At 37.6% G+C, this 21,173-nt stretch overlaps 1 protein-coding gene across 1 annotated transcript in view; it reads right to left on the minus strand.

Annotated features, from left to right (window-relative positions):
* The window catches only part of LOC149227733 (uncharacterized), a 266,646-nt gene that overhangs the window by 133,412 nt on the left and 112,061 nt on the right, over positions 1 to 21,173 (minus strand). The window contains exons 8-9 of the mRNA XM_089375553.1: positions 12,759 to 12,787; positions 12,249 to 12,397 (exon numbers count right to left, since the gene is read on the minus strand). Of these exons, the coding sequence (XP_089231679.1) occupies positions 12,249 to 12,397; positions 12,759 to 12,787 (178 nt within the window). The remainder of the gene's footprint in view (positions 1 to 12,248; positions 12,398 to 12,758; positions 12,788 to 21,173) is intronic.

The raw sequence follows: 21,173 nt of genomic DNA on the forward strand, positions 1-21,173 counted from the left end.
AGGAAGATCAACCTTTCTTCGGTGGACTTCGAGTGCCACCCTACAAAGTCTTTCTTGTCTTGTGGTGGCTGAGAAAGAGAGAAGCTCAAGCTCCACAAATTTCCTTGGTTAGTTGGGATGCAGAACCAAGGAGTATGCAGTTCCTTTGGAGATTGGGAGTCAGGAATTGAGGCCACATCCATTGTTGGGTTTTCATTGTCCAAATTGCAGGTGATCCAGGTGGATATTGGTGGCCACCCTCCAATTCCACATGGACCCCCACCATTGTTCTTTCAGTTTTTTCAGTTTCGTAAATTGTAGCACAATTTACTATTTTTAGTAGTTTTTCGGGTCCTAAACTTCCATAGCCGTTTTGAGGCCGTAAACGACTTTTTTTGGCAATCTACCGCCAACGACTTCTAATAAGTTGTTTTTTCTGTCGTAGTCCTCGGAGAGATCTTTTCAACGAGGTATCATGCGTGTCAAACAGAGATAATATGACCAAGTCATGACCCTAGGAAGTTGGTTGCCCAACTAACCCCAACGAGGCCCATAAACTCTTAGTGTTACATCTCCTCGGGTTAGGGTTTTGGTTGTTTAGGGTTTGCTCTTATTGTTCAATAATAAAAAGGCCCTTGAGCCTCATTGTAACTCAGTTCAGAGGCATGTAGCCACTACATCTCTTCTCAGAGTTAAGCTACCATCGCTGAGCTAGTATCATTTCCATACTGTTTGTAAGCATATTTCATTATTTGATATTAATCAAAGGAAGTGTTATTTCTGCTGCATCTCTGTGTTTATGGTTATATGTGTAATTTGTTGCATTCCTGTTTAAATCTGGATCAGTGGTATCAGAACGGTCTGCTCTTTCTCTGTTTTTCTTTGCATGTCCCCAACAAGGTTGGGATATAAGGATTTAGGGCTCGAACTGGTCGAACCTTTGCAAGATCAGCCTCATAAATCTCGACAGCCTCCCATGGAGGAAGAAAAGAAAGATGAGGGAGCAGAAGATCCTATCAAAATATTATTCGAGGAGGCCCTTGAGAAATAAAGGAACGCGATGATGGATAACTTTGCCCAGATCCTTCAACGGTTGCCCACTGGCGGCGCATCCACATCCAACAGACACTTTGGAGGCTCCACACCTTTTAGGGCCAAATAGATGTAGACGCCGTAGATAAATGGTTAAATTTGTTAGAAAGATATTTTTCTGTTCATGATTTTTCTAGTCAAGAAAAGATTACTTTTCCTCTTCTCAAAGCCGCCCCCCACGTCAAGGATTGGTGGAAAACCTATTGTGAGTAGAAGGATGAAAGTACGAACTCACTGTTTTCAGCTACTCCCACTTGGAATTCATTCCAGGATGCCATCAAGGAGTAATACTACCTTGTTGGGAGCTATGAGGACAAATACATAAAGTGGACCACGCTGCAGTAGCGAAGGGACCAAGATGTGCCGGAGTTTACCCATGTTTTTCATACTCTGCGCACGAAGTTGGGCATCAAGGATTCTGAGAAACATTTGGTACTCAAGTACTGCAGTTGCCTACATAGATACATCCAGGACAAGATGGAGTTCCTGGAAATCTCCTCGCTCGGCACGGCGTATTGATACGCCGTCAAGATCGAGCAGAAGTTTAAACAGAAGAAGCGAGACTTTGGATCTGTGAATCCGAAGCAAGGGAAAGGTGCCCCCAAACCACAGAACAAAGGACAAAGCCAAGGCGGGATGACCTAGGACAACCCGCTAAGGCCACAAGCAAAGGACAACAATGCAAAGCCAAAGAAGGACACGGGAAAGTGATGTGAGTTCCATAAGAGCTCCACCCACAACACAAGCGAGTGTTGGGCTAAGCAATCACCGGTGGCCGAGCTGATGTGTCAACAAGGTCTCCTCCAAATTGGATGAAATTCTGACGGTGGGGTTGTGAGATATCCCAAGCCCTAGCCCTGAGATCAAACTTTTCCTTGGTATAACTAGTACCTCATAGGATCAATTTGATACCTTTAAGTGGAAATTTTTGTTTTGATACTTTCCTCTTCCTTGTTTGGATTAAGATCATCATTGATTGCTATATTCTCTCTCCTTAACCTAGGTTGGGTCCGCTTGGTCCAGTGTGGTCCCATACCTTTGAAAGGTTAATTCTTTAAGAACCACTCGGGAAGTCAAGTTCAATAAGGATTTTAGGGATTGGGAAACTACTTTACAAGGCATACTCCTCTAACCTAGCCCTTAAATCCTCACCTCCTTATCCTAGAAAGCTTTGGACCTTGCTTAAAGAGCAAGTGAGCTCCATTCTTAACCTCCTTCAAGGAAAGGATCATTAAGGTCACTTCACATCCATTTGTTGACTCGTCCTTCACAAGTGACTTTCCATATACCGGGTCTCCTCCCATCGGTGAAATTCCGTAAAGAGTAGGGAGTCTTAGCTGAGGTGACAGTGGGTTAAGTCTCCATTGGTCCCCTTGACCTAATAGTTGTCGCTTTAGGAGTCCCTTTTAGGCCTCCTACTTGTTTGAGCAGTAACAAATCCATCTGATGTTTGGCTAATGTAACTCTGTAAAGCTAATGTAAAGCTACTGTCTAGCTAGGAACGTTTTGAATAATCATGATAAAAGACTTTTGGGTGCAGTTCATGGTGTCTTTGTTCTACTCATTTGTGGTATGTGCTGCGCTTGGGTGTTAAGTCCCTATACTACTAGTGTAACCCCTTATTGTTATTAGTACAACCCCCTTATTATATTGTTGTGTCCATGTAGTCCCCATAATGTTATTATTGTGCCCCATAGAAGCCCACTATTGTTATTATTTTGCCCTTACATTATTATTGTTATGTCGGCTCTGATTATATTATGACCACTTAGACTCCTATATACAGAAAGGAAGTCTTTTCATTTGTATCATCCAAGAATTGTCCATTTTTGTAATGTAAAGGAGGTGTCTCCCTCGAAGACTCATATTTCTAAGGCGTTGATCTATCTTTTCTATCTTTTTGTGAGCTGGTTTCATAACATTTGGTATCAGAGCTTTGGATTCTAGGGTTTCGCTGCCCCAAACAGGTCATCGTGGTATTTTTGCTATAACTTTTTTTCTGTGATGTTTCAGAAGCTAAAACAAAAACCCATTTGAGACGAAATTGCGTTGCACCTCCGGTCTGAATTTCAGATCTTGTCTCGCTATATTTTCAGAGATATGATCTGAGGAGGTTAGGGTTTTTGGAAGTTCTAGAATTTCATCTAAAACAGGTCATCGTGGAATTTTCACTATAACGTTTTCGCTACGCAGTTGGAGAAGCTAAAAAGAAAACCCATTTGAGACGAAATCAGTCTAAACCTCGGGTCCGAATTTCAGATCTTGGCTTGCTATATTTTTGGACATATGACCTGAGGAAGTTAGGGTTTTTGCAGACTCCCAAATTACATCCTAAACAAGTGACGTTGGGAAAATCGTCATAACTTTCTCTCTGAGCATCAGATTGAAATTTTGTAAGAAGTTATAGAAAGAGGAATTCTTGTAGTTTTCTGTATATCAGTTTCAGGTACTAAGGTCGAAACAGTGAGACGTGGCACGTCATACAAGTTTGCTCTACTGAACTAGTCTACAATATGGTCACCGTGGGAGATTTGGCATAACTCTTTCTTAGATAATCAAATTCAGATCAGACTTGCGGGGTTAGAAAGAGAACTCAGAGAGCTACCACAAGAAGAAATTTCAGAACTTGGAGAACTGAAATTACAGAGTTACAATTGTTTCAAGATCGAGATCCTAAAATAAAAAAAAATTGAGATGAGGAAGTTTGATGGCAAGGATCCGGTAAATTGGATACTATAGATGGAGAAATATTTTGATGTACATGGTGTACCACTGTTACAAAAAGTATGTATTGCATCTTCATATTTAGAACAAGATCAATTTTTATGGTATAAAGCGCTTTGTTCTTGTAAACCACTTATTACGTGGTCAATTTTCACGGAGGAAATTATAGCACATTATCAGGATACAAAGAGCAACACCTTCTTTAGAGCAACACCACAACAATTGGAAGAAAAAAGAGAAAATGGGCTTTGTTACAAAGTGGAAAGAAAAATTATGGCAACAAGGAAGTCTACCCCTCACAACTATAAAGATGGAAGTGTTGTTTCTCCTAGCCTTTCATAACCTACAAGGGTTACACCACAACAATTGGAAGAAAAAAGAGAAAAAGGGCTTTGCTACAATTGTGATAAAAAATGCATTAAAGGTCATAAGTGTGCTGAAAAGAAATTATTTTACATTGATTATGGAGAGGAGGAAGAAAATGATCAAGAAACTTCAAAAGAAGAGTATATACACCAGGAACCAACCTGGAGAAAGAAGAAATGAATCCGACCACATCTTGTAAAATATTGGAAATAATTACTACTCCTCAAACTCTTAAGATAGAAGGACATATCAAGAAGAAAAAGTTTCAAGAAGTGAAAGACCACATCAATAAAGAAGAAATGAATCCGACCATATCTTGTAATGCAATGGCCAAAATTACCACTCCTCAAACTATCAAGATAGAAGGACATATCAAGAAGAAAAATGTTCAAGAAGTGAAAGATCACATAGAGCATCAAGAAATGAATCCGACCATATCTTGTAATGCACTGGAAGAAATTACCACTCCTCAAACTCTAAATATAGAATGACATATCAAGAGGAAAAAGATTCAAGCAATGAAAGATCACATCGAGCATCAACAACAAGTTCTCCAACTTTTAAAGGATAATGCCACTTTGGTGCAGAATCGAATGAAACAATAGGCAAATCAACATCTCAATGAAAGAAGTTTTGATGTAGGTGATTGGGTATTTTTATGGTTACACACATACAAACAAATGTCCCTCAAGAAAGCTATTTATGAAAAGGAAATGTTGGCAATAATACAAGCACTTAAGAAATGGCGACCTTACCTAATGGGAAGACACTTCAAGGTAAAAACGGATCATTGATAGTATTAAATACTTTTTAGAACAAAGATTATCCTCTAAAGAGCAACAAAAATGGGTCACAAAGATGTTGGGCTATGACATTGAAATCATTTACAAAAAAGCAGTGTGGAAAAAGTCGGGAAAAAATCGGGATTAAATCCCCAAAACGCGATTTTTTTGGCTGGCCGATTATATCGGCCGATTTTTTGCCGATTTTTTCCCAGTCGAAAAAATCGGGATTAAATCGAAAAAGTCGGGATTAAATCGAGACTTTTTCCAAAAAATCGTGGTAGTTTCTTTAATGATTTTTTTTCTTTGAAAAAATCGGGATTTTATTGAAAAAGTCGGGATTTTATTGAAAAAGTCCGGATTTTTTTAAAAATGAATATTTTTGTATTTTTTTTTAATTTTGCCGACTTTTTCGAAAAACTCCCGACTTTGCCGAGTTTTTCAACTTTTGGACCCTTGCCGAATTAATCCCGACTTCGACTTTTTCCACATTGCAAAAAAGGGAAGCAAAATGTTGTGGAAGATGCACTCTCAAGAAAGGATGAGGATGTGGAAGCATTGTTGTGCGCCATTTCTATTATTCAACCAAATGGGATAAACGAAACAAGGTATGAATGGAAAAAGGACGAAGAAGTGTGGCCACTCATTCAAAAGTTGTAGAAGATCCCAGTTCAAACAATATTGCCAGAACTTGACGAGGAAGGAAAAATCATATTGGAGCCTGGAGCAGTCACAGAAACAAGAACCCAACAGCTACGAAATCGATCAATTTCAGAGTATCTCATCAAGTGGAAGAACTTACCAGTTGAAGATTCCACATGGGAGGACAAGAATTTTATACAGGAGCATCAAGAACTACTCAAGCGTTGAGGACAACACTTTTTGAAGGAGAGGGGCATGTTAGGTCCATATACTACTAGTGTAACCCCTTATTGTTATTAGTACAACCCCCTTATTATATTTTTGTGCTCATGTAGTCCCCATATTGTTATTATTGTGCCCCATAGAAGCTCACTATTGTTATTATTGTGCCCTTACATTATTATTGTTATGTCGGCTTTGATTATATTATGACCCCTTAGACTCCTATATATAGAAAGGAAGTCTTTTCATTTGTATCATCGAAGAATTGTTCATTTGTGTAATGTAAAGGAGGTTGCCCCCTCGAAGAGGCTTATTTCTAAGGTGTTGATCTATCTTTTCTATCTTTTGTGAGCTGGTTTCATAACACTGGGCGATTATGTTTGGATCCTGAACCTACTCTAAAGACTGGTTCCAAAACAGTTAAGAGGAAGGTCATACTTAGAATAGACATATAACTAAAAGTAACCAAGATTCTTGCATCCCACCTAGGTCTTAGGATTTGCATAGCATATAGGATAGTGAAGCATATAAGCAACGATTGTCCATCCAATGACTTGGTCTCTAATTGATAATAAGTGAGAAGTTGACTCCATAAGGCATTGGTCTCACATTTGAATTAATTTAATCCTTAAATCTTGCTTAAATTAACCAAGTAGCTAGGCCACTCAATCGTGTCTCCCAGACTTGTTGGTTGCCAACTTGTCTTTCATCTTCACATTTCCATAGGGACTATCCCCCATAAATTGTTGTTGGGAGACAGCTAGAAAGGAGAGATTGGGGATCAGAGTGACAGCCTCCCGACTTGAGTCGTTGTCGCAGTTCTTGTACAATCTGAGCGAGAACATTTTTTGGTGCTGTTGCTGGGGGTAAATTTTTTCTATCCTTGGTCCTCACAACAAATGTTTCAATCTTTCATCTTCATCCTTCATCTTTGATCTTTTCATTTTTCCGGCAACGACACAACATTTTCTGGCGCCTTCCTTTTAATCATTCTTCATCTTTTCATCACCATATTCTTTTTCCTCTCACTAATCCTTCCATCTTGTTTATATGCACCTTTAGCACCTGGAAATTTCGGTTGGTTTCCTGTTTGGGTGGCAACTCCACTTATTCATCCATATACAAGAGCTTACTCTAGATGAAATCCTAGTAGCTTGCTCAAACTCGCTCTCAGAACTTGGTAGAACAAACTACATTCTTGTAAGCATCCATTTTCTCAAGCAGGAAGCCCTCCCTGACATTCATCTACTTCTCCCTGACTAACTTTTTGGTTTTTTCGTTGTGGGTTTTAGAGTTAGATTCATGTTCAAGTGGCGACTCCATTTCTTTCATTTCTTACAAGAATTTTTGTTGGAAGCTTGCTTCTTGTGGATCTCTTGTTTTTCTTGAACAAGGATCTCTCTCTGACATCCATTAGCTCCTTTTCCCCTTAAGCAATTCATCATGGATGACTTGTTCACCCCTTTTCATTTTACTGACATTCCTCATGATATTCCGGAAATCTCTATTGACAGATTACCTTCTTTCATGGGTAATGATGCAGCCATTCCAATAGATCACATCGAAAGAGTCACAACTTTCCTGCAAATATATGCTCATGCAATTGCATATAATCATGAAGACGTCAAGATGCAACTTTTTGTCCTTTCCTTGAAAGGTGATGCTAGAAATTGGTTCTGTGATTTTCCCGACAGTTTTTTTGATTCCTTACAAGCCATCGTCAATGATTTCAAAAATAGATATGGGGATCAAAAGGATTCACCTTGTGCCCCTAGTACTATGAAGAAAGATGAAAGTGATCCTGTAAAGGACCCAATTATCGAGGAAAGATTTCAAGAAAATACACCACATCAAAATGTGCCACATTGCAGGCATTGTGACCATTCTCATGATGAATCCACTTGTGTCGTCGTAAGAAGAATCCTCGATAGTCGAAGGGTAGGGACGAAGGATCAAATTAATATTGATGACGAAAATGAAAATGATAAACATCTTATCAAGGAACTAAAGCAAATGATTAAAGACATGCAATTCAGTCAAACACAGTTGATGAAAACCATGGAACTTAATCAGGAAAGATTAATAATAGATCACGTGAAGGATATGAGAACCATGTATACCAAATTATTGGCCATAAAAGAAAAACGTGATGAGGAGTTAGAAATCATGAAAGTTAATCACTCCAATCAGATGACCACCATGCAAAATTATTTGATCACTATGGATCAAATCATAAGGAAGAAATGAGTTCTATTCAAATAAATCATGATAAAGTGATAAAGGACATGCTAGCCAATTAGATGGCTCTTCAGAATAGGTTAGAAGTTATAGAAGTTACGCAATATAATCAGGCGATCACCTTTCAGAATATGATGGATACCATGGAGGAGAATCATGCCAAAGAAATCAATGCTATGAAGGATGAGAATTCTAATCAAATGAATGCCATAAGAAAAAACAAATCATTCTTCAAAATAAGTTGTAGCTAAAAGAAAAATCACAGGTTCAGGAACTTCAGCCAAGACCAAAGGATCCAGAACACGAGCCTCCTAGCTCACAGAAACAACCTTCATCTTATTATGAAGAAGTCATTGATTCCATTGAGAAATGGTTAAATGAAGATGATCTAGGCAGGAAGGAAATTGATAAGAATCAGGTTGATGCTTGCAAGGTTGATCCACCAGTCATAACAGAGCAGGTTCATGAAAATAAAGAAGAGCAGGTCACAAAAGTCTTGGACATTCCAAATTTTCCATATGAGCGTTGTCCAAATCAGATAGAAAGTTGCACACCGATCACATCAACATCAACATCAACATCGCATCCTGTCGAGAGAAAACGTAAAAAACAAAAGAGAAGAAGGAAGAGGTTTGATGCATCCAATGGCCAAGAGCAACTCGATATTCGGACAAGACAGTCCTTCCATATGCAAGATCAGGCATGGCACATCTGAGAAGCAACCCACAGACTTGCCGGAGAGTCGACAGATGCTCAATATGCACTATGTTGAAGACATTTGATGCCATGGGGCATCTTTTGTATAATATCTCTAACCCTACTCCTCTCATTCATGTCATTAGTTGTTTCTATTTACTCACTTGAAGTTATATGTTTTTTCATTTCAGTTTGTTAGAGTAGATTTTTTCTATTCCAGTAGATACTTTATGTATGCATGATGATTTGGATTTTGAATGGATATCTATTTGATGGACTTCTGTTTGCTTGGATGTAGGATTTTGGGATTCTCACGTTACTTCATGGAAGCAACGTGTCACCATATAGAGCTAGATGTTGCGCACATTTTATCAAAGTTCCAAGGAAGCAATTGTACCAAATTTTTCAAAGGATCAAGGATCATCAGCCATTAGTTTTTGAGTCATTATGAACCCATTCTACAAAATTTGTAATGTAAATGATGCTAGTAAGACTATGAATGCACATAACAACCTAGGTAAGCCTATTATTTTGGCGACGAACTTCATCTTAGGAGGTTTTTGGTCTAACTAATTCATCTATGTTTATAAACCCGGATGATCGACGGAGTTTTCCCTCGAGTCTCACCCAAAGCTAGGGTGGAATTTATCATCAAAATCTTAGGTGAAGTCTTAGTGTTCTAGTCGAGTTTTCTTTAAAAGTGATTTGAGAATAATTTAAGCTAATTAGCTAAATTATTTTATTACAAGTCACTTGGTCTATTAGATCATATTGTGTCGCAGAATTGGGGAAGATATTTGAGGGTCTATAACGAACAGGTATTCCCCTTTTGAGGGTTGAATTATGTAAAATCTTATATAAAAAATATTTTGGTGCATGGTCCCTCATATTTGGACACCATGACTAAAATATTTGAGGGTGGAAAAATAATTAATCCCCTCAAGTGTCAATTAATTAATATTTGTGGCAAAAATAAAATTAATTTTTGACGCATGCCTACGCATAACTAGGGTGACGCATGCCTGCAAAAATACTAGCAAAAATCTAGTGCGGAATTTTTCTCACCCCACAAGCAATCCGGGCTCTGACTTCCAGCTCCAAGTGAGTCGTCCAAATAGATTATGCGCAGGCATGCGTCAAATATTATCATGCTAGGGTGACGCATGCCTGCGCATAATCTATTTGGATGACTCACTTGGAGCTGGCAGTCAGAGCCCGGATTGCTTGTGGGGTGAGAAAAATTCCGCACTAGATTTTTGCTAGTATTTTTCTCTGAAGGATTGCCAAATTTTGGCATCCATTTCTAATCAAAATTTCTCACTATTGCTTAATAATTAAAAATTTAAAACCCTCAGCTGTTGCACCGGTTTTCCCAAGTTGGGTTTTTCTGGGGACATTTGTCCAAAAATAACTGTCATAATTTTGTGTGTGTGTGCCAGTATTTTTTTCAGTTTCCAGTTTATCTTCCACAGTATTTTTATTTGTGAAGGTTGGAGTGTGTTTAATTCATTGTTGCCGTAGCAATAAACTGAATAATTAATTTATCAGTTAGAAAAATTAATTCCAGTTATTGCAATAGAATTTCAGTGGTGAAATTTTTACAATCAACTTCCTGTTTATGGTAGCATTCTGGAACAACTTTAGAATGGCATCCCACATCTTCTTGGCTATATCCAATTTTTCAATATGAGGAACGGTGTGATCTTTAACCTTGTCTTGGATAACACGCATATCCTTGATATCCTCCTTGTGATAGGTTGCTAACTACGTCAGATTTGTCGGTACGACAGCAACAGATGTCGCATACTCCTTTAGTCCATGCTCCTCCAACAATAATTAAATTCTGGATTTCCAGATGCCAAAGTTCAATGCACCATCAAGTCTGTCCAAATCCCTCAAACCAACTAAAGCCATTTCTGAAACTATTGAATAATAAACCCCAATAAATCTGAATAGATATGAAGAGAAAATCTATGTGATAAATCCTTTGATTTCTCAATCAAACCCTTGCACTCAGATCACCAATAACCTCAATGCTTCAGTCTGCTTTGATACCATGTGAAATTTTTGGCTACACAAAAGGTGCTATTAACCCAGTTAATTATTTCTTATTACTTTTTCATGGAAAATTAAGTCTTTTGCTAGAAGTAATGAATAACAACATGAACAACGCTATTCAAGCTACAATATTTAACAATATGGTCAATGGTCAAGACTAGAACACCTATTCGAGCTACGATATTTAACAATATGGTCAATGGTTTTACATCTAAGCACTTGCATAAATTGTGGAGTAATTTCTTAATTGTCTGTGATGAACATTTTTATTGGGATCAAATGTAATATGTGGTCTATCATATGTTAAATGATATATGGTGAAACTTGTCTTTTCCTTTCATGGATTTATAAAGGACTCCAACAACACCATCTTAATTGAATTATTTATAAGTCATAACATTTTAGGAAATTTCACCAATTTCGTTAGTCTTCAAATTTGCAAAGTCATTGGGTCGAGTTTTCAACCATTTGAGGAATTCCTTTCAAATTGAGTTGCACTAATTGGATCTAGTATGAGGCCATTCCTTTCCATACAACAATGACAATCCTAAAATTAGTTGAGATATTCCTCCATGGCTTTGAAATTTTCTTAGCCTAAAGAGTGGAGTGGTTGAAAGATTGTGACCACTTGATAGTATCCTTAGGTTTCCCTATAAGAGAGGTTAGGACTTCTTCTCAAGGGAGAATTGGAGCTATAACAGGTCTCTTCTTTATGTTCAGTCATGGGGGGAGGACTTTTATCTAGAAGGCCATGGTCAGGGTAATCATCTTAGGATGGCTGAAGGATTAATTTGAAATAGAAGGATTCTAAATGTTAGCACTAATAGAATGTATTTTATAACCTATGCAAGCTCCAAATGCATATAATTGAAGGGATGTACTTAACTTTTTCCTGTCATTAACTAGAAAATCCAAAGTAAGGGATGCAAATTTATCTAGATCATTAATCATTCATATATGCTTTAGTCTTCACATGTTCTTGTTGAGATAGTTGTGCTATACAGGTATATGTGCAAGTTTGTTTCAGTTGACATTAGAAAAGAATATCACCAAACAGAACGGTTGTGATAATCTAGATCCACCCCTATTCAAATAGCAAAAGATGCAATAGAGCATATTCACCTCATTTTTTTCAAATATAACTAGATGTGCCCCTATTGAATGACTAACAAATGCAACATGAAAATCGACTTCATTTTTCACTTCTTAGTAAACATTCAAAATCATTTATATGTACTTCATTGTTGATAACCTAGAAAGTAGATAAAGACATTCTGGAAAGTAGAATGTTATATGCTACGTTATATTTCATAAAAAATATACACATATCAGTTACACTAAAACCCAAGATTTATATGAAAAAATATTTACAAGATGAAGTGTCTATGAAAGTTGATTAAAATATCCTTGCTTCAAATTCAATAATATTAGGATTTTTTATACACTTACCACAAATAACCTGTGCAAATGTATCGTTGAAGGAAACTAATAACAACTTGACGTGCTCCAATCTCACACCATGTTAATGAAATTTGTTTTGTGTCTCTTAGTGCATTGAAGCTTTCCCCCATCATATCGTATGCTACCTGTGTACCTGCCTGTGACAATAGGAATGCATAGTTTATAGACTTAATGTAAAAGACCTGAAAGAGTCTTTAATTAGAAAAAGCATATTCAGTGTTAATTATAAAGAGGTGTAAAAGAATGATATTCTAGGTAGCTGAGTTAATAAAGTGGGGTACTTTTTTCTTTGGCTTATGGCATACGATGTGTTGTGTTACTGGTGTGACTATAGGACTTGAAATCATGAACACTTGTCAACAAGTGCCACTTGTTAACCACTAGATAACCCTATTTTTTCAACTGCAAAGATGATTCTTTTGGTTGTAGGGCCTCAACTCCATCATTGTCCTTCATTAGTGAATGGACAACCAAGAAAATAGATAGTTGTATGTATACCTTTAATCCATCTTCATGGAATCCATAACCTGTAAACAATACACTTTTTGTAAGTAAAGCCTTTTCTAACAACACTTGGAACATGATTTGCTGTTCAATATCTTTAATGAATGTAAACCATAGAAGAAAAATCATAGTTAAAAATCCATTGAAAGCTAAAGACCATAACCATCAACAAACTAAACTCTGTTAAGCAATATAATATTTTATGCAAAGTTACACGATTCATGGGTGTGAATTGAAATCAATAAATGGATTGGGTGCGAGTTTGGTGGTCATCCCGAAGTTGGAAATTAAGGGTGCAGCACACAATGCTTTTATAAAAATGTATGTTATGTGCAAATCAAAATCAGGAATTCTAGATAAAGTTCAGGAAAACAAATGTCTAGATAAAGTTTAGGAAAACAAATGGTGGAACTTGTAGACATTTTCATAAATATTGGAACTATACATGCCTAACCTTACACTTGTAGATATCTTTGTAAACAGTGGAACTAAACACGTTTAAAGACCTGAAAAACCCCCATTCTATAATTCTTCATAACAACAACAGAGTTGACTAAAGAGTTAACAATGGTTGAAGAAAACAACATATTCAACCAAGATATACAGTTGGCCAGGATAATGTACAAATATAAACTTTTAAAGTATCCTTAAAATCTTACATCCAAGTTTTCTAATATACTGCAAAGAAAAGGTTTAATGTTCTCTGCAAGTAAAAACAAAGCCATATGACTTGAAAGTTTTGGGGGAAATGTGTTTTTAAACCTAACTACATTGTCTGAAATCCATAGTACACAAAATGTTTGAAAAAGCATAAGCTGTAGCACAAAATTCCAACAGTTAATGAGCCTTGCATAGGGACCATATTCTTAAGGTCATGGTGAAACCAACGTTTACATTATTTTACTCTAGCAAAAACGAAATTGAGACAAGTTTCCCAAGCTCAGGTGTTTTTCTATTTGATACAAAGTCAAGAGATGGCTAAAATTATAATCAGCAAATTAAGCCAACCTTGGATTAAAGCAATACAAATTTTGCACTTAATACTATTCCTTAGGATAAAGTATCTTCCTTAGTCATGTAGTTGAACTCCCCTAAACCACTAAAAAATAATCACATAAAAGTTATAGCTAGATTGTATGCTTCATTGTAGTCTCTGATACCTAATGGAACTAAGAAGTGATCAAGGGACCTTTTTCTTACAAAATTTATGATGCAACATTGAAGGGCATTCCAAGCCAGTCCTGCCCAAATGGGCAAATTGAAGCAGCTAAAATTTACTAGAAAAACTGTAAAGAAACTCTTAGCTTTGCATCAACTAGACTCTGCAGTAATGCAAGAATTTTGCACTGTCATTAGGGAGTGCTATCATCCAAATCTGCTCCAAAAAACAGCAAACAGATCTGAGCATTGACTGTAGAAAATTTAGTCCTGTCAGTTGCCAAATGCCTCTCCATTTGTGCTGGTGCTTTTCTAGTCACAGTCGGGGTGTCCCTAAAGTGATTTTCTGTTGTAACTTGTGTTTGAAATCTGTGTAAATTCAGTGCAAAGAGAGCTAAATTTTGCTGAAATCCTTGTTAAAATCTACAATAAACTCAAAAATAAATCAGCGAGTGAGGCTTCTCTTAAAGCACCCTAAGAAAGCTGAGAATAGATAAAGAGATAAATTAATTGCAGAATTTTGAGACTGGTTCTTAGTTATTTTCGGTTACAAATGAAGAGTAGATAACTTACAATGTATGCTTTAAATGAAGAAAACTTGAAGTAAGTTATAAAAGGACAATAATAAAAACAATAATCAGGTGATTTACACAGAAACAACTTCAAAGACTCCAAGAGCTAGCAGCACAGAGGAGTCTGTCTGATTTTAATGGTATAAAGATAGGAAATCCATCATGAATACAATATATCAGTGGTCCAACTGTCAATCCTGATTATGCATTGAATATCACGTTTTGAGTGTTGGCGAGGATGGTTGAGTAGTTCCTCAACTTGTGCCAAAAGAATCTAATCCTACAAGGAGACCATCTTCTCTCTCTTATAGATCAAGACAAAGAAGGCATACAATGAATATGGATGAAATTTTGAATTGAAATTGCATGCCCTGATCTTGAGAAAGAAAGGGAGATGAATGCGGCCAAGGGAGGAAAAGGAGTCTCTAAGCATGCACTCAAGAGAAAGAGAGAGAGGGAGACTCCACCAATCATGCAAAGTACCAATGCTGCATATCACGCCTTAACTGATTTGATGTAATGTTTCTAAACATGAATGTAAGTGATATACAAAGCATGCAAACAATCCAGTGATTAGAAAAACGAAATATAAATTAAGCACCCATGGAAACACTAGAAATAGAGAACTGTTGTGCCATTTTATTTCTTCTTCAGGAGAAAATACAATAGTAAAATAGAATGGTGCACTTGGGCTTGTCTCAATGGACAAGCATGACAAAACCCAGGTGAGAAAATGCCGAACTGAAGGCTGCTACAACTGCTGCACCAAATTGAACTGCTCTGCCCCAAAAAACTGCTATGTCTGCTGACTTTGAAGGGCTGGAATCACTGCTTCCCATGCTTAGAAAATTATGAGATTTCAGCTCCTTGCTTCTTGGCCTAAACCCAGACAAACCCATGAAGGAATTGGCCAAATGTTGACTTCTGAATTTTGGCCCAAATTCCCCTTAGCTCCTCTAGCTGCTGGCTGAGTTGGGACCCCTGTTTGACTCCTTATATCTGCCTAGAAAATTCTATAAATTTAGGAGTGTGATCTCTGCCCAAAACCCAGAAAAACCCAGAAAAGGTTTCCCTTGGTTCCAACCTTCAAAAATTGACCCTTCACAGCATGGCCCTCCTTCAATTTCGAATTTTGTTGCTGTGACTGATCCTATCAATCTCTGCTCTCCCAACTCCAGCAATTCTCCTCAAATGGCCCTCCAAGTGATCTCCTACTTCTCCCAGCTAGCTCCAGCTCTACAATTCCTTCCTCTAGCTCCCACGTGAGCCTAGTGATGGCTCTCTCTGCAAGCCCAGGTAACTGTAAATCGAATTGCTGGGATGCTGACTCTGCTGGCTTCAAACTCGCAAGAAAGGCTGGCCCTTTGCTGCTCTCCCAATCTTCTAACTCTCGCGGAAAATGCTTGATTATTGATAGCTCCAAACTCCCCTTGCCTATTCTCTAGCTAGCCAGAAATATGCACTCCCTATTGTGGCTGAATAGTAGTGTTGTAGCATACTCCCGGAATTCTTGAAATACTTATGGAACTGCCTCTCTAGGGTGGGCAAGGATGGTCCCCCGAAGTAGAGGTTGAATCTCCCGCTTGAGAAATTCGTGGCTAAACAACCAGTTGACTCAGCTAAACAACAGAGCGAAAAGTCAAGTAATTTTGATTGCAAGGTGTAAGAATGAATCCAAAATGAGAGTTGTTCCCTCGTTATAACTCCTTGGGCCTCCCTAGCCTCATGTGGGCCCCTCCATCCACCTATTCGACTTTCCCTTCAAGCTATTTGAATGGGCCAATTCGAACTCCCATGTGGGTGTCCCCCACATTCCAGTAGCAACCAAATAAGGTCGAATTGCCTCCTAAGTCCCTAAGTCGAAAATTATGGGTTCTCTAGCTTAGCCAAAATTGTGCAAAATGGTGTAGCAGCACCCTGTTACAAATATGTTTGAGAAGGGACATGACATTTGAACTAATTATCATAAATGAGTGAACTCGAACTAATTTAGGAATGTGTCATCCATGTGCTCCACTAATCATGTATGCTTCTTCTCTTATTCATTGAATTGATGTGGGCTAAAGTGCTAAATTGAGACCCAAGTAGACTTACTCCAAGCTAAAAATAGTAACTTGTAGCCTTGGATGAAGGAACTTTCTCCCTTAGATGATGTCTATAATATTCCCTTTGTTTATTTACTTAAATTCCCATAAATTTTTCTATGAATTGTCTTAAGCAAAAGCACACAACAATTTTTGCCGAGAATTTAACAAATTTAAATAAATTATAGATCCAATAATCACAAAGCTTGTACACAAATTCCACTGCAAAACCCAGCTTTCTGAGAGGAAAATTACATCAAATTTATTTTGAAAATAAACCTGACAAATAGATAAGCTAGAGTAATTTGGTCCGCCTCAAGAACCTCTTCTGGCTGGACTCCCCTGTCTACAAATGTGCATTGCTTCAACCTTGTAACAAAATGCTCCAAAATCTTGTCCTTCCTTGCTAAGTGACAATGAAGAACTTGAAGTGATTCTCCCTCCTAACTATCTAAGGTGGATGTTTCACTACCAAAACTAATTGCTGTCAGCTAGGGTGTATAGTTTCAACACTGAAACTGGGATTTCCAAAAGGGTTTCCCCTCACAAAATAAGCTATTAGAGCTCCCAAAATATTTATCAAAAATCAATAACCAATCCTACCCCAAAAGTGAGCTCCAATTTTCTATTATAACTTTATCTTAGAATACCTCGGGTCATCAAAATACCTTGGGTTTTTCTTTTATAATTATTCATTTCACTTTTTGATGTTTCTTTTTTCTCCAAGTGAAAATGAACAATTAAATCGATCTTCTTGGAAAGGGACATTACAATCCTCCATTCCTGAGATTGCTTTCCCCTAAGCAATCTAGAACATTCATATCAATACCAGGATCCCAAATATGCTTATAGAATGCTCCAACATACATCAATTGTACCATCCCCTCACAACTTGTAATATCTCATTTGGATATTTCGTGGAATTATCATGGAATTTTCTTCATAAAGTTTTATGCCCTTAATTTTTATCAAGACACCACAAAAATTACTAGCAAATAAAACCCAGAATACAACAAGATAAAATATACGACAAATTCAACTAGAAACAAATGCAGCAAATCCGAGCTTTATTATATTAATATAGAAAGTGATATTGCATGGTCATACAAATAGCTAGAGAATAGTTGAGATAGAACCCTCAACTGTTGCAAACTATATCCGACCTCTAAATATATCTGCTACAACATTGGATTTGGCCATCAAACTGGAACTACAACTGATAAATACATCTTTGAATTCTGAATGAATTCACCAAGGGATGAGATGGGTTTTCGTCCAATATCACAAAAAAACCCATCTCGTCCCTTGGTGAATTCATTTAGAATTCATAGGTGTATTTATCAGTTTTAGTTCCAGTTTGATGACAGATCCGGTGTTGTAGCATATATATTTAGAGGCCAGATCTAGTTTGCCGCAGTTGAGGGTTCTATCTCAGTTATTCTCCAACTATTTGTATGGCCATGTAATATCACTTTCTATATTAATATAATAAAGTTGGGATTCGCTGTATTTGTTTCGTGTTGAATTTTCTGTATATTTCATCTTTGTCGCATTCAAAGCTTTATTTGCTGGCAATTTTCGTGGTGTCTTGATAAAAATAAAGGGCACAAAATTTTATGAAGAAAATTCCCTAATAATTCCATGAAATATCCAAACGGGATTTTACAGTGGTATAAGAGAGGGTTTTCTTGCCAGCCTAAGGTTAATTTTGTTGCAGATCAATTTTGAAGCTAAGTTTGTTTGTTAATTTTGAAAATTCCGAAGAGGAACCTATTTGTCGGAATAATATTTGTTTGTCGATATCACATGGAGCTAAACAACTATTCACTAGAGACACATTTTGAGAGGTCGATTTATTGATTCAACATTTTCCTTATAAAATTGGGAGGCTAATCTTGTATTATTTTAGAGCCATCATTCCCCAGGATTCATTGGAGGATAATTTCTTACATTCTAGAGGCTGAGATCATCACTATGAAGTTGAGTTTACCTTCAACTCAAGGAGGTTGAGTCTTAGCATTTGGAGGATGAGTTATTTGATGTATTGGCAGGTTGAATACTTCTCCGGAATTGGGTTTTCCTTCAGATTAATAAAGTTGAGTTGTTGAAGTAGATGGTTTACTATATTGAATTTGGGAGGATGAATTTCACTAATTCTTGCGGGCCGAATTCACTAGTTTGTATTACAAAAGACAACCAAGTATATTACTTCAGGAGATCGAGCTCCTCATCTTTAGGGGATCCAAGCATATTATTGGACCCGAATCATAGTTTATTCTCCCAATCTTGGAGGGCTGAATTTCTATTGGAGGCATTATGATCATTTTTAGAGGAGGCTGAGCTTGTATTGTTGAAGGGGATCAAATTGCAGAGATTGAATTGCACGATTTTGTAGGTCAAATTGTTTGCTATTCCGGAGACCGAATTTCCTTTTCATATGGAGGCCGAGTGTTTGAATTACTGAGGGCTGAGATCACATTTCTAAGTGTTAAACACAACTATGGCGAAGACTGAATATGAAAGATAAGATAGAACATTCATTGCATTTATTATTCACAAGATATGCATTTATAATACATTTGTGTGACTCTTGGATTCATCTTCCAAGGTCTCTTGGACTCCCTTTGACTATTCAACTTCCACACCATAACCCTTAGTGGGTTAGGTGTCCAACATTCCCCCCTTAATACGAAGGGGTATGTACGAGTCCAAGAAGAGAGATATAAGCAAAATATAATAATGCATGACAACAATAGGCTAAATGTGCTCTCTGAGATGATGGCATAAGGTGGGAGAACTTGAAGTCTCAACTGACTGTGGTTTAAGGATGACCACTTGTTAAAATTGGCAACTAGGGCTAAACTTCATGTGGGTCATCTTATTCATGGCTGATAATATTTTTATTAGATCCCTCTCGTCGAGAGGTGTAGGATTGATATAAAGATCATCCGATTCCGATAAGTATTCATGGAGATATGAATTTATTTTGATTATGAAATTATTATCAAGCTGACCTACAACTCATGTAGGCTCAGAAGCCCAACAGTCGCATCTATTCAAATACCAACGTTGTGTATAAATATAAGAGGACTTTTCCTCATTTGGACTCACTCATCTCATCACATCTCTCTCTCTCTACTACGCATAAAAGAGTCTCTTCTCTATTGCGCAGAAAAGGGTCTCTCTCTCACACATGTGAAGCCGGAAGTTGTTGAGCCTGAAGCTGCAACTGTAGTTCCAAAGTTTGACCAGAGTTGACCATCAAATCTCCTCCTTAGAACTGCGTTGTAGGTCCATCTAGATCTCCTCTGAAAGCTGCAACTTTTGGTGGTGGAATCAAGTCAATCCAACGGACGGTTTGCAAGATATCGACTGCCCTAGTTTGAAGCCGGAAGCTGCCGAAACTGAAGCTGCAACTGCAGAAGTAAAGTTTGACCTGCGTGGACTAGAAGATCTCTTCATCTGCGCTGTAGGTTCATCTGAACCTCCTTTGTAAGCCGCAACTTTTGGTGGTGGAATCAAGCCGATCCGACGGTCGGTTTGTGAGATATCATCTGTCCTAGTTTGATAATGAAGTCGCTAACGCTGATGCTGTTGATTTAGGGTTTGCTACTGCTAATATGAATCAGATTTATTGTACTATTTATCTCTGCTGAATTATTGAAGATAAAAGAAGATTTGATCAAAGGGTTTCCCCACACATTGTGGGGTTTGTCCCTGGCTAGCCACCACATCTTGTGTCTCTTGTCTTGGCTTATTTTTTGTCGATCGTTTAATGTTCTATCTGCACTTTACTTTATGTACATGTGATTGCTAATCTGTGGAATATAATAAGAAAAAGAAAGCAAGAGCAAGAGAAATCACCGAAGAGAAGATTGGCAAAGCTATCCTAAAAGAATGATGGGGTCCTCAACACTCTTTCCTGCTGAAGACAAGCTCCGTGAGAAAGATGACTATCACGTATGGAAGATGTCTATCAATCTAACCCTTGAGGATCAAGGAGTGTTGGATCATGTGAGAGACAATATTGTTGAGCCTCCATCAAATGCACCTCCTGCTGCTAGGAACAAATGGAAGAACGGCGAAATTAAAGCGAAGAGGATAATCCGGACTCTATCGACAAGCGCTTGGTGGCCTACATCTCTGAACTAGACACCTCCAAGGAAATCTATGATAGACTGGTGACTTTATTTAAAGTTAATGATGCAAATCAAGTATTGTTTCTTAGACATAAGCTGAGGGAAATCAAGAAGGGTAAAGATGAGAGTATGCAAGCATACTTCTTAAGAATCACTGAGATCAAGAACGATCTCCTATCTATTGGGGAGACTATTACTGACAGAGAAATGACACTCACATCTCTTGGAGGATTACCATTCAAATGGTATGCGTTCAGGACTACTCTTCTGAACAATAATGTAATTCCTGGTTTCGAGGAATTAATGGCTAGATGCATTCAAGAAGAAACAAGGGTAGAAGAGAAAGAAATTCCCTTGCCTAAAGGTCCTCCTGCTGCTTTTTCTTCTCATGCTAAGAAAAGAAATAATTCTGGGTTTGAATTGAAAAGAAAGGCTGGACCTAAGGGTGGAAGAAAA

Source organism: Pinus tabuliformis, chromosome J (genome assembly GCF_031772625.1).
Source record: "Pinus tabuliformis cultivar Carrire ecotype Pingquan chromosome J, CPIR1, whole genome shotgun sequence".
Lineage (NCBI taxonomy): Eukaryota > Viridiplantae > Streptophyta > Pinopsida > Pinales > Pinaceae > Pinus > Pinus tabuliformis.